At 47.7% G+C, this 13,642-nt stretch overlaps 1 protein-coding gene across 2 annotated transcripts in view; it reads left to right on the top strand.

Moving 5' to 3' along the window:
- Positions 1-5,589: 5,589 nt before the first annotated feature.
- The window catches only part of ACSL5 (acyl-CoA synthetase long-chain family member 5), a 40,559-nt gene continuing 32,506 nt past the window's right edge, over positions 5,590-13,642 (top strand). Inside the window, exon 1 of one of the 2 annotated variants that reach the window (XM_005874529.2) lies at positions 5,590-5,817. Coding sequence is in view for 1 of the 2 variants with exons in the window: in XM_005874528.2 (XP_005874590.1) it covers positions 8,173-8,191 (19 nt within the window). In the remaining variant the exon portion in view is untranslated. Of the gene's footprint in view, positions 5,818-7,742; positions 8,192-13,642 lie in introns of those variants that run through there. The other variant, XM_005874528.2, reaches the window with a different exon arrangement.

Genomic DNA, 13,642 nt, shown 5'->3' with positions numbered 1-13,642 from the left:
GTCCAAGAGAAAAAGAGTGTGCACCACACTGTCTTCAGTAATTTCCAGAAGACACATTTAGAAGAGTAAACGGAACAGGTAAGATTACTTACCTACTATACCCCACATTCTTATTTCAACATGGAATCAAAAAGTTTTAAATTATGTATTTATTTCTTGATGATTGATTGATTCATTTTAGAGACAGGAAAGGAGGGAGGAAGGACAGGAGGGGAAGAAATAGAGGGAGAGAAAGAGAAACATTGATTTATTGTTCCACTTATTTATACATTCATTGGTTGATTTTTTGTATGTGCCCTGACCAGGGATTGAACCCACAACCTTGGTATATCTAACCAATTGAGATTCCCATCCAGGGTCAGAATCAATATTTTTTTAAGTTGGGATTTTATGTTATTTTATTCATACTAATGCTCCAAATTTTGATGTGTGTTTTATATTGAAACATATCTCAATGCAGACTGGCCTCATTCAAGTTCTCAGCAGCCACACATGGCTCCTGGTTACAGTACTGGACAGTGCAGGTCTGCACCTTCCCTCTGAGCTCCCCTTCTAACCTGCTGGGAGGTAGTGATGTTTCCTTGGGATTGTGGAAGGTTCTGGGAATTTAGAGCAGACACCTCTCTCGGGGGCCTTTACACTTTCCATCTGATTCTTAAATGCTCTTGAGAAGTTTTTGCTGATAAAGGAGTAGGTTGTTTGTGTCACTGTTTTAACCTTGCTGACATCATGACCCTGAGAAGATTAGTATTTATCCGGCACACTGGGACCCCAAGGTGAGGCCACCTATGAGCACACCAGGCCACTCCAAGGGCTGGAGGGTCAGTATCTCTTAGCCCATCACGAGCCGTGGCTTGTCAGGTGGGAAGCTAAGTTTGCAAGGCAATTTGCTGTGTGTGCATGTTGTTGGGGTTGAGGAGGGCACGTTTTGGGGGTTGCGGGAAGTTTTCTTGCAATCTGTGCAAACACCATGCTTGTCAAGCAAGTGCTCAGGCTTGAGTAACACTTCCTTCCCACAAAGAATGAACAAGTGGCCTCAAGAGCCCGGGTGCCCGAGCTGCTGCTGTCAGTGACTCCAGTTGAGCAAGACGAGCTGCTACTGACACCGAGCTATGGGTCCAGCTCCTCCCATGTGCACTGTGAAGCTGCACGGTGCAGGGCTGACTGCAGAGCCCAGCACAGAGCAATGGGCTCTCACAGAACAGCAGACAACTAAGCAGAAAAAGCTGGGGGGTTGGGGAGGGGTGGTGCGCAGCTGAATGTGTGGTGCATTGCCCCCTCTAGTTGAGTGAAGAAAGGTTTTGTGTGGGAAATGAGCTCAGTGGCAGGAAGGATGAGCAAGCAGATGGGACAGCCTTCTGAGAAGGGAAAAGGTAGCTCTTGTTCCACCCTTGGCATCAGGTCTACGTAGCTGGCGTTGGGTCCTGCTTCCTCTAGTGGCAATGGTTAATTTCCTTTGAGTGACTAATGAAAGTCCCAGAGAGAAACACATACATAAATACACAAGATTGCAAGGGGTCTGTGGAATGGGTTGTACTCAATCATACATGCATGCTTGGGCTCTGGACTCAAGACTGCCTGGACTCAAAATCTGACTCTGAGACTGAGCCAACTGTAAGCCACAACCTGGCCTCTTTTAACCTTTCCTCTTCTGCAAAATGATAATAACAATTTTTTCATGGGGTCACTGTGAGGTTAAATGATTATGGACAGAGTTCTTGGTACAGTGCTGCCATAATGTCCATGATCATGATCATCTTCAAGACCTTCAGAAAGGAGCTGGCATGAGAACCTTAGATTTCTACCCTGTATGATGTACTTTGAGTGCCATTAGCCCTTTGAAACATCAGATAACTCAGGAAAGGGTGGGTATGGAATTCCGATAATTAGAATGGTCGATTGTGGCACCCTCGTTAAGAGTTTAAAGAACTTCGCCCCTTCCTTTCACATCTCAGTGGAAGAGTAAACGTCAGCTCTGCCATGTGGGAAGCTAAAGGTCGGTCCACCACGGCTTTCCTTTTGCTCTCTCTGTGGCATCGCAACCTCTGCCCTGCTCCACAGCTAAGTGTAGGGAGGGACATCTCGCCTCCTTTCCTTCTGATCCATGATTACTAAGTTCACATGAACTGATTCAGCCCACCCCTCTAGGACTCTGCTTCCCTTTCTTCCTGGGACGTGTTGCCTGACTATAAAGACTTAGCTTAGCTGTCAAAGCAGCTGAAGGTCCTTGTGAATAAGTGTTCCCTGTGCCCCAGGTGCCCCAGCTCCTCCAGACACCCTGTGCTTTCCATTTTTCTTCTCATCACCATACTTCTTCTTTGCCCTCATCTGGGACGCTTACAATGAGCACTGTTGAGTAACTATTCCCTCATCTAAATCTAAGGAAATATTCCAAAGCAGAGGGCTTGAGGTTGAATTGGAATCTCTGGATTCTGAGGATTAGTAGGAGAAATTCCACTTTTCCTTAGAAGGACTTCATTAGCTTCATGCTGTCTGGAATCTACAAATGCCCCCCATAATACCTTGAAATAATATTTGATGCCCTGATTGATTCATTCCCCTGCCCTCCCGCCCCCCAACACACACACACCCTGCTCTAAAATATGCTTTGCAACCAACTCTTTAAAGAAGGGCTCTTATTCATAGACAAGCCACAAATCGCCTGGCTTTACCAAATAGCCTGAAATTGTTAAAAAAAAAAATAATGTTTGGCCCCATTACCCCCATCATGGTCCCATGGCCAAGCTGTAGGATCTTGGGAGAGTGATGAACTTTTTCTGAGATTCCATTTTCTCATCTGTGCAAACTCTAACTCCCTGGCAGGTTTCCTGGAAGAGCCACATGAATTCCTTGTCAAGGGGCCCGGCTCTCAACAGCCACTGAAGGTCTTGTCCTTGCTGACACCTCACAGGTCTAAGAGATCTTCTGGAAGTGTTTGATAAACTGGGAGGAGCTCTACAAACACACAGTGGTGTTAGGTAAAGTTGGCTCACTTTCAAGGTCTGTCTTTTCCTGCTTTCAAAAATGGAGAAACTCTGCTTTTGCTTTTGAAGAGTTGTCAGGCCCTATCATCAGAAGTATCGCAACTATTTCCAGGCTCTGTTAGAAAACTCTGGAACGTTGGCCTCTGGTGTTCTAGAACTGCTGCCTATGGTTCCTCTGTCCCTAAGAGAGGGGAAGGAATGTACACAAACCAACCAGAGCAGCATGCGTAAGTGTATCAGAGCAGCAGCTATTGGGTCAGACTCTTCCACACCTCGAGCACCTTACCTATGAATGACCTGGAAAAATAAAGGTTGGCACTTTTTCGGGGCCACGGGATGCCCGATCTCAAAAGAATTTTCTTTTTTTTATTGAATTCTAACTGCATATGGCTGTGGGGAGAACAGGAGGACAGAAGGATGTTTCAAAATAAGCCTATCTAACACTTTTCTTTTTTATAGCTAACACCTTTCTTTTTTAAGAGCGATGCTATGGGAAACAATGGTTTATCAAGAGATGGTGTATCATGCTAGGGCACTGAGACCTGGGTTCTGGACATTTCTCCCCTACTGAATCAATGACTTACCCTAGCTAGTTACTTCACCTCTTGGAGTCTCAGGTACCCTCAAGAATAAAGTTAAGGCTGTTGGGTCAGGTAACGCCCCCTACACTCCCACACTCTTTCCCATATAGGTTGTCTGGCTGTGATGCCATGCGGCTTTGATTTACATTTACGTAAAGGAGAAGTGGGGCAGTGAGTAGCAATTCCTCCCACTGTTGCCAAAGCTCTATTCTTGGACTTGGCCTGCCAGCGATCTTGAGTAACACCTCTCTGCTACACTCTGTGTCAAGTTGTCCTCCCAACTGTAGGGTCAGCATAGCCAAGACTACCCCAAACACAGTCCCCTTTAACCTTTCAGTAGTGGAGCCCATTGAAGGTTAGGTGGCTGCTTGGAGCAGTGATGCTGATAGTGAGATCCTAGTGCGGTCCCCAGATCAGCAGCATCCACATCACCCAAAATTGCTAGGAATTCAGATTCTCAGGCCCGCACCCAGGCCGACTGAACCAGAAACTCTGGCACTGGCTCAGTCATCTGGGCTGTAACAAGCTCTCCAGGGGATCGTGAGGCTTGCTGGAGTTTGGGAACCACCGCCTTGAAGCACCTTGCTCTGGAAACCGCTGCATCAGAAGGTGGTCCAACACAACTTGGCATTTGTCCAATCAAGTGGGACTCATGCTCCCAGTTCTTTAGCCACTTCTTAGAAGCCCTTTTTTTCTCAGGTCCTAAGGCAGAACTAGGGCTCTGTGACGAGAAGTGACCTTGAAGAGTTAATGCACCTCAGACCTGGAGAATCCGGCCTAATAAGACCTCTTTGTTAGTGTGGTAGCCACTCCTCCCCACAGGAGTGGCTACCAGCAGGAAGTGGTATTGGCTTCTAATTTTTATATTGGGCACCTGACCAAGTAGTTAGAAGAAACCTAATGTAGTATTTCCATGAATTTCTGCAGGCCTGGTCCACAGAAAGCCTTCAAGTGCCTAAGGTCTACTGGTGGTTAAACGAACACTGAGCCGTGATGCAGCACCATCGGGGCAGAGGCAATGCGATGGGTGTCTGTGTCCCTACCGCAGGTCTTGCCTCGATAACTGGTTATGTGATTCTGAGCGATTTCTTTCATCTGAAAAGGCCTCCATTGGCCTCACCTGTAAAATAGATATTAAACACAATCTCCAGGGCCTCTCTCACCTCCACTCACCATTTTTGTTCAGTAATGATGCCTTGTAGTCTTCAAGATTTTGGAATCAAGAATGGGGATTAGGGACTTCCAAATAGAAAGAGAGAGTAGGATATAGGCTGAACAGTGATGCAATAGCAATCCTACTCCTTCCAGGGCCTTGCTAAGCTGTGGGTAGTTGGAGCCAGGATTCTGCATTCTAATTTTGTGTTGACTGATTGACTTGAGGGGGGGGGGGGGGGGGGGGGAGAGAGAGGGGGGGAGAGAGAGAGAGAGAGAGAGAGAGAGAGAGAGAGAGAGAAAACCATTGATTTGTTGTTCCACTTAATTATGCACACATTGATTGCTTCTTGTGTGTGCCCTGATGGGAGATCGAACCCGCAACCTTGGCGTATTGGGACACACAGAGCTACCAGGTCAAGGCCAGGATTCTGAGTACTAAATTCAACCTAGCTGGTTTGTGCCTCAGTCTAGACTCTAGAGTGATTTGCCTTATTTGGTTTTTTAGCGATGTTCTAATTCTGGAGGGGTCACTGGCTTATTCCAACCTTAAAGTTAGAGCTTGAGTAACAATTAGAGTGGCTTCTCATTCTTCTCTCACTCTCAGTTCAGGGAGTGCTTTAATCTCTGCTTTTCTTTAGATCTTCCTTTTCCTGTTGCAATCTCAAGGATTCTGCCCCCAAAACAGATGCAAAGCCCTACCAACCCTCTTTTTTCCCCCCAGAGGTATGGGCTCTACAAAGGGTTTTGCTTGTTAAATCTTAGCTTTCGTAGCTGAGGGCTTTTTTTCCCCTTCCTCTTAAGCCCATTGCATAACAATCTCCTGTTTTAACCTTTTGCCAAATTCTACACTTCTCACTGTCTGAGGTTACTACGAGTGTTTGAACAGGTAACTTCTACCTTTGAACTTCTGTTGCAACAGGTTCAAAGTTTCCAGGGGAGCTGGTTGGCCACTCTCAGGACAGTACGCATTGCCTTCAGGTGTGGCCAGTCCTCAGTGCTGTGGAAAAGGCAGAGGTGCCTGCCGGCAGTGCTGAGCCCCTACAGCCAGCTGTGAGGGGCGCATTCCCTGCACCCAGGAAGTGAGCGGATCCTTCCAGGTAAGCAGCAGTAACTCTGCCTGCTCTAGAGTTTACATGTCTATGGGAGAGCAGGGACGGGAGGAAAGTGGGACATGTGTACATTCTCAGCCCAAGGCACTTTCAACATGAAATTGCATTTCGTTGAGTAGTCCTCTTAGCTGACTTATGTGGGAGGCACAAGAAAGAAAATCAATCAAAACCGGGTGGAGACATTGAAGCGAGCTGAATGCTGGCAGGAGATAGACTTGGAAGAGAACGTTGTTCATTTTACTAAATACTATCAAAACAGACTTAAAACCTCTGAGGATTACAGACGAAGCCAGGATGTGGGTCTCTTCCATCTTCCATTCAGAAATCTCTGTGTCAATATGGTTAGAAAGGGCATTCATTCATCAGCTGTTGATGGCAGCGTTCCCATTTGGAAGAAAGGAGAAGAAAAACCTTAGCAGACACTCTATCGGGTGCTGGGGTCTCTACTAAGTGCAGGACAGGCATTACCTCATTGGGAGGTGGTTGGTATTGCATTTCATAAACAAATCATGTGCCTCTGGGCTTGAACAGTGTGGCCTGGGCTACACAGCTGAGATGTTGTGGCGAGGCAAGGGTTTGAGTCACGACCAGTGTGTTGCTAAAGGCTGCTATTCGTGTGGATTGCCAAGCCTTCTGTTCTCTCAAATCTCGGGGCTGTTACTCATGTGCACAGAGGACTGACTAGGAATGCAAGTCAGCTAGCCCTTTAGAATGAGCCAGAGTGTTCTGAACTTGAGCATTTGGTTCTGGAGGAAACAATTAGAAATAAAGAGAGGCTCGTCTCTTCCTGGCTCTGAGCTCTTCATCTGGTTGGTAAAAGAAGACAGCACCCAGGGAACAGCCCACGCATTAGAGTGGCCGAGACTCCACGCCCATCCTGCTGTCCTGGGCTCTCCGCTGGGGGAACCTTCCTCTTGAGGGGTTGAGCTGCTGAAACTAAGCCAAGCCAAGTGCTCCTCCAGCCATGAGATGCCCCAGAAGCGGGGTGCTACCCTCATCTTCCTGTACTTCACCTTCTCCCATGTCTTAGGTGGTCTCGGGGAGACCCAGGGACCAACTCCTGTTCTCTGAGATTGTGGCCAGGCTTATTCTGGTGTTTTTAGTCGGAACTTTTTAGGACCTCCTCTCTTGGAGAGAGAAGAAATCCTAAGCTGGCTGGGAACGTGCTGTTAACTTCCAGGGTGTCTGGGGGGTGGGAGGGAGGAAGCGGGGCAGGAAGGGGCAGAAGAACTCGTATTTCTGCTTCTAAGTCTCAGAATGGAAGCTCCCGTGCCCTTCTGTGGCCACAGCCTTCGGCGAATCCAATGAGACTAGTACAGGTCTTGATACCTCTGCTAACCCCCAGGAGACTTTCAGGAGACCTGAACATTCTAAACAATTTCATAACAATACTAAGAAGGTATTGGCCTTTTCCACGGTCATTTGCTCTGTGTGTGTGTGTGTGTGTGTGTGTGTGTGTGTGTGTGTGTGTGTGACGCTGGGTTTTCCAGAAGCTACTAGATGCGAGCCAGGTCAGTCTGACAGCTCCTGGCACGTGTGCTTGTCTGGAACTGTGCTTTAATTTTCCAGGTTTACCTTGGGGAGGTGAGGGAGGCAGCAGAACGGATTTTTGATTTAAAGTCGGGAGGATGAAAAGGATGAGCTGATGGGTCAGAGGAAGGAAAACAGTGTTTCCATTCACCCCTGCCTTCCTGGCCTGGTGCATTGTGGGCTTTATCAGCACTGCTTCGGCCTGAGGCAGGTATGCTGGGGATTGGAGAGGGGCTGACACCCCCGGGGGCTGGGCTGGCCTCCGATTCCCCTTGGGGTGCAGGGAGTTCTGTGAGGGCTGAGTTGCCTCCGGAGGGACTTCCCTGCTCTGTGACTCTAGCAGGGAGCAGCGTCACTTCCTCGACACACTGTCTGAGGGGCACCTCCTGTCACTTCTGTTTGTTTGATTTTTGTTCTTCGCTCCCTCCGAGGTGGTCAAAGGAGGAAAGGGTGAACAGTGGGATGTGGGCTGGCTGCGTCTCAGCCCTCGGGGCTGGGGTTAAGGCGTTTGACAAGCTGCCAGGGTAGGCTTGGCGCCTTCTCCCTCCTGGTCAGACGCTTCCACTTTCAGTTGTAAAAGAAAAACCAGGAAGTGGAGTCCCCGAGCAGAGCACGTTCAGGAGCCCGGCCATGGCCTAACGTGGGGCCGGCAGACAGGGCAGAACTGGGGCACTCTGAGCTGGGCCATCAGTCTGCATGGATGCTCTGAGGCCTCTCAGTCCCTGGAGGTCACAGGGGTGAGGGAAGAAGAACAGGGACTCACGTGCCAGAAGAACTTGGATCAGGAAGCTCCATCGCTGGAAACACTGAGGGATGCGACCCCCCTCCCAGGGTAAGGGGACCGTGTTGAGGGGGGTGTTTAGCAAGGTGTCTTGGGAGCGTGGGGCAGAGGCTGAGAAGGCATTCTGACCCCCAGCTTCAGCGGATCTAGAGCGGGCTGTGTCCCAGGCACGTGTCAGCACTTTCTCTCCCAGGTCTCTAGGGCCCTCCTGTAGACGCTCCTCTTCAGGATGGGGGAGTGGAAGGAGGAATGTGGGGCATGAGGTAGACTTTCTTCCTCCTGCCTCTCTTGGGGAGGTGAACCACAACCGAGACCTGATTTCTGGGCCTGAGGATCTGCCCTAGCTCCCATGTGGGCTGGGGGTTACCCTCCATTTTCATGGAGGACTTTGACTCCTTCCTGGGGTACGGGCTGCTGAGTGACTGAGTGATGGAATGGTTCTGAAGGAGCTGGGTCTGTTTAAGGGCAAGGGCCAACAGTTGAATGTCAGATGAACTTCAAGGATGTTTAAGGAGCGAGCATTAGGGAGGAACTCCACGGTCGGTGCTTTCTGGCTTCTGTGGGTGTCAACCCTTGTGGAGGTTTGAAAAGTAGGATTGAATCGGTAGCTCCAACATGTAGGTGATTGGTGATCTCTCACGGAGGCAGAGTCTTAGAAATAATTCAATTAAACATATTTAATTTAATGTTAAAAGTAAAAGATGGATTTAGTAAAAAATAGAAATAGAATCATTGGGTTTGCTTGATCGCTTTTGCTATATTCCAGCACGGGAGGCATGCTCTGGCGGTTCCCTCTACTTTACAAGGGTTTGAGATGAGCTTAGAATAATCTTGGAAGAGGCATGGCATATAAAATGTGGTTGGTATCACTTGTGTGCTTGGCACAATGAAAGGAACAAACCCTAAATAAAACAAGAATCACAGATGCTTTTAGGACAGGCAGATCATATAGCCAAGTAAAGTAAATGATACATAATAAGATGTCGATGGTGAGGACTCTGGCAAAATGCAAGGCAGGCATACCCCTGAAAAACACATTTCAATTTCTTTTCTTTTTCTTTTCTTTTTTTTTTTTTAACAAACATTAACCAGACCAAAAAGAATGTATTAGCCAAGCATTTGACTTAGATCCTAACCTAAAACAGTAATCTCTCCTAGGCTATATTCTATCCCATTGAGGACAAAAAAACCTACAATAAAATCCGTGCATCATTGAGTTCCTAACTGCTAAGTATACAGTGGGGCCACATATTCTGCAAGGGAGGCTGGGGGGTCAGGGGAAGGGAGAGCGTCAGAGAATGAATGGACAGAGGGAAGATGAAGCCAGTTAAACACCAGCTCATAGTAGGTACACTTACATTTTTTCTTTTTTTTTTTCTTCTTCAATCCTCACCTGTGGACACGTTCATTGATCTTAGGGAGAGAGAGAAGAAGGGAGAGAGGGAAACATTGATGTGAAAGAAAAACACTGATTGGTTGCCTCCCACCCATGCCCCAACTGGGGATCGAACCTGCAACCCAGGTATGTGCCCCAACAGGGAGTCAACCCCGCAACCCTTTTGGTGCATGGGACAACATTCCAACCAACCGAGCCACCCAGCCAGGGTGATACACTCACATTTAATTAAGACAATCTTTTTTTTTTTTAATTAAGACAATCTTATGAGGTGGATGGTTTCACCATTTTATGGTTGAGAGCGTAGGCTCAGAGAGGTATGGCAATTTTCCCAAGGTAACAAAGCAGCCAGTTGTCTAATGCGAACACCATGCTCCATCCACTCATATGTGGAATTAGCCTTTCTTCAGATTTCCTAAAAATTGTATTTGTGATAAGATTTTCAAGTATGGGAACCAGGACAGGTATTAAGTTTATATATTTATTAGATATTTTTCAGGTTGACATTTTTCTGGAACTACAATTATTACAGGACCATTCATTGAATATATTCTATGGGGCAGTGCTGTCCTGTTTTATGGGCCCTTTCTCTTGATATTTAAAATGGTCCTGTGGGTAGGTACTTTGTTTCATAGGTAGAGAAACTGAGAGTTAGAAAGAAAGAAACTGGACTCGGTGTGCAGAGATTGGAGCTGGACTTTGAACTCTGATGCGTTTAGTTCCAAAGGCAAGCCATGACTCAGTTTCTGAGGAACCCAGTTTAGTGCATGGGCCAAAGAATTGGAAACTGGGAGAAACCCTCCTTTGACAATCCTCCTACTTTTTTCAAATCCAGAGAGGCAGAAAGCAGATTGGTGTCTGCCAGGGACTGGGAGGAGAGGAATGGGGAGTAACTGCTAAATGGGTTCAGGGTTTCCTTGGTGGATGATGAAAGTGCTTAGGACCTAGATAGAAGTGGTGGTTGGCCAACATGTCAATGTTCTAAGTGCCACTGAATTGTTCACTTTCAAATGGTTAATCTTATGTGAATTGCACCTCAAAGAAGTCCCCCCACCTCCGGGCAGGGGAATTCCCAAACCAGACTTTGGCAATATTTTAGAAACCAGGAGTGACGTGTCTGCTCCTGTCTGTCTCATATGTCCGGCCAGCAATGCACTGACCCTCATTTGGGAGTCAGCCTGGGGTGACTGTTGGGCAGCACCTTGCAAGGGTGACGTGTCCCCGGCTGCCCTGAGTTCATCCATCACTGCTCATGTCACACTCTGCTGTAAACTCTGCTAGGTCTGTTTCTCCCCTCGGTGACTCTGTCCTGAGGTCAGAAATGGGCCCTCACTCCTTTCCTCTGGCACAGGGTCTGATATTTCCCAGGCTCTTACTTCATTCATGTTGTTTGAATAAATACATGAGTTTTGGAAGGTCAGGTAGCGCTTGTACTGCTATGGGAAGGCCATGGTACCCCCCTCTTCAGGGAAGCTGGTAGTAGATCTCTGGGTTCCCAGTGGTCTTTCTACTGTAAGAGTTATGAGGTTGTGAAGGCTTGTAGGAGAATGCAGGGGTGGGGTAGGGTGAGAGGAGATGGGTGGGTCAGAGCTCAGAGGTGTACCATGCCCTCTCCAGCTACAAATCCTCTATTTAAATAGAAATGAGTTGTTAAGACCTTTGCACATAAGTTGAAAGATGGTTATAGAATGAAGACCTTGATGATCTCTTCTCATTTGGGATGTCTCAAAATAGAACATCTGATATTGACAATGAGTTGGAAACAGGTGAATGGAAGGGGAGCTAGTTGACTGAGAACTCCCATGTGCCCAACAGTGTACCAGAAGGTCCACCCAGTCTCCCATTGGAGTGGAGATTAGCACTGGCCCCTTCTTGTACACAGTTGAGGGAAACTTACACTCAGGGACATTGTCACTGCCTGCAGGGCCACACATCTAGTAAGTAGTAGAGCTGTTGCTTTGGTACTTGAAAAGGCAATGACCTTAAAAGTTTGCCCCTGGAAAGGAGACTATGGGCAATAAAGCTTATTTGCAAATTGGATCTGGTGACTCCTGACCATTGGCCAAACCAGGTAGCGTGAGGGCTGATTCCGCAGAGAGCCCAGGTAGCAAGGTCTCTTTCACAAATTCTTGCATCACCCTGACCTTATCCTGACATGGTGACGGGACCTAGCACTTTGTCCAGCCTATCTTTTTACAGGCTCTCTTATCACATCCAGTAGACCTCTGATACTGGTTTTCCTGACCTCAGTCCTCTCATAAATCACTTGGTCAGCAACAGGCTTGGGGAGCTTTGGGGGTGCAGGCTTTTCCTAAGGGAAGGCTGCTGGACTGTGATTTGTTGGAAACCTGATGGTGATCCAGTTGGATTTGCCACTGCCGGTCACCAGCCTATCGATGAGTGTCTCAACAACTATCCCAGGCTACCTTCATGGACTGAGTTATTTGATCTAATGAGGGCTTTCCTATTAAATACCACTCGGCTCAACTGGCCAAGGCTCTCTGGTGTTTGTGAATTGAAATGACTCCAGTGGTGTGGTGTCAATACCAGGCCCCAGGCACTGTCTCGTTCAGCCTTCTTGGAGGCTTTTTCTTCCTTTTTTTTCCTTTCAACTAAATCAGAAATATCCCTTCATCATCCCGTCCCCAATGTCCTGCTTGTCCTGCTTTAGTGCCTCTAGCCATATTAGCTGTCACCCACATCTGGGTATCATCTGACCTAATGCAGTGACTGGTATCCACGGAAACAGTAGATGGGGACACCCAGAAAACATTTGAGAAGGATGGTTCAATGACAGTGATCCTGGCTGGACTCATAGCTGGGGGTTTATATGCCATTGGTGTCATCAATAGGGTCATCATCCTTGATTGATACTGGGAATGAGACTATTGGCAATAAAGTCAGGGGATCTAGACCTTTGAGAGTCTAGAGCTCCATACCTTTACCTTCACCCACTGCAGTCTACACTAGCCTCTCCCTTCTCCAAATTCATTAGCCCATGTCCCACACACTGAATCCTTCTCTAAGTATTTTCAGTGTTGGATAGACTCGTAAATCCTCAAAGGGCAGAAACTGTATCTTCTAAGTGTTTTTCTCTCGGCACATGGCACAGTGCTAGGCACACGTGGATCCAAGATCTTTGTTGGCCTTATTAAAAATAAGTTATAAGTCAATTTAAAGTGCAGAGAATAAACGAATCTCTTGCCATACACATACTTCTCCAGCCCACCGGATGCTCTCAAAACTGGGGCACATCCCATAGAGCATGTGTTTACTGCCTGGATAACTGGCTTTATTCCCTACTATGCACTCTATGTGTGCTTTCCCCATGCTGAGTGCACTGCCTAGCACATAGTAGGTGCTCAGATAGTCAAATGCTTGCGGAATGAGTGGACCTTGGCTTCATTTGGGCCAGGCTGCTTAGCATTGTCCTTGCCATGGCATGAAGCCCTTGGCTGTGGCATTTCAGAGGAGGGCTCAGCCGATTCTGCCCCCCTCTGCATTGATACAAAGTGACAGGTGCACATCATGTCATTGCAGGATTGAATTCTGAGACCTGTTTTCTTCAACAGATCTCCTTCCCTAGTTAACTTGCTCTGAACTTGTGACAGTAGTGAGCGAAAGGGCAAGGTGGCCCAGGCACTGTGTTGGGCACAGTGGAATCTGAAAGTCTGGCAGCCTCTGCCTGGAAGTTCTCACGGCCTAAGTTATTCACAGAATCACAGGAAGCCTCCCTGAGACCTGAACCCATTCCTCACAACCCTCCTGAGCTCTGGTTCCTGCAGCTTTTCCTGTGCGAATTGGCAGCAAAGCTATCCCCAAAGGATATGCACCGAAACCCTAACGATTTATTGCTGGGGTGCCTGCTGGCAGGCCAGGGCACCTGTCCCATGCCTAGCCCTCGCCCTCTCCCTGCCAGCTGCCTTCCATGTTGGAACTGTTAACGTGTGGCCTAGCAATTGGGCTAGAAAGAGTGACATGGGGGAGCTTCCTATCACTTTCCTGTGTTAATTATTGAAACTCTCACAGAATCTCTCTGTGGTGTGGAGGTGACTACTGGGCCAGCCTCCGGGGTTGAATAGGGATCTCCTTCGGTAATGCTGTCT

Source organism: Myotis brandtii, unplaced genomic scaffold, assembly GCF_000412655.1.
Source record: "Myotis brandtii unplaced genomic scaffold, ASM41265v1 scaffold441, whole genome shotgun sequence".
NCBI lineage: Eukaryota > Metazoa > Chordata > Mammalia > Chiroptera > Vespertilionidae > Myotis > Myotis brandtii.
The sequence above is the reverse complement of the archived record's forward strand: the minus strand, read 5'-3'. Positions and strand labels throughout refer to the sequence as shown.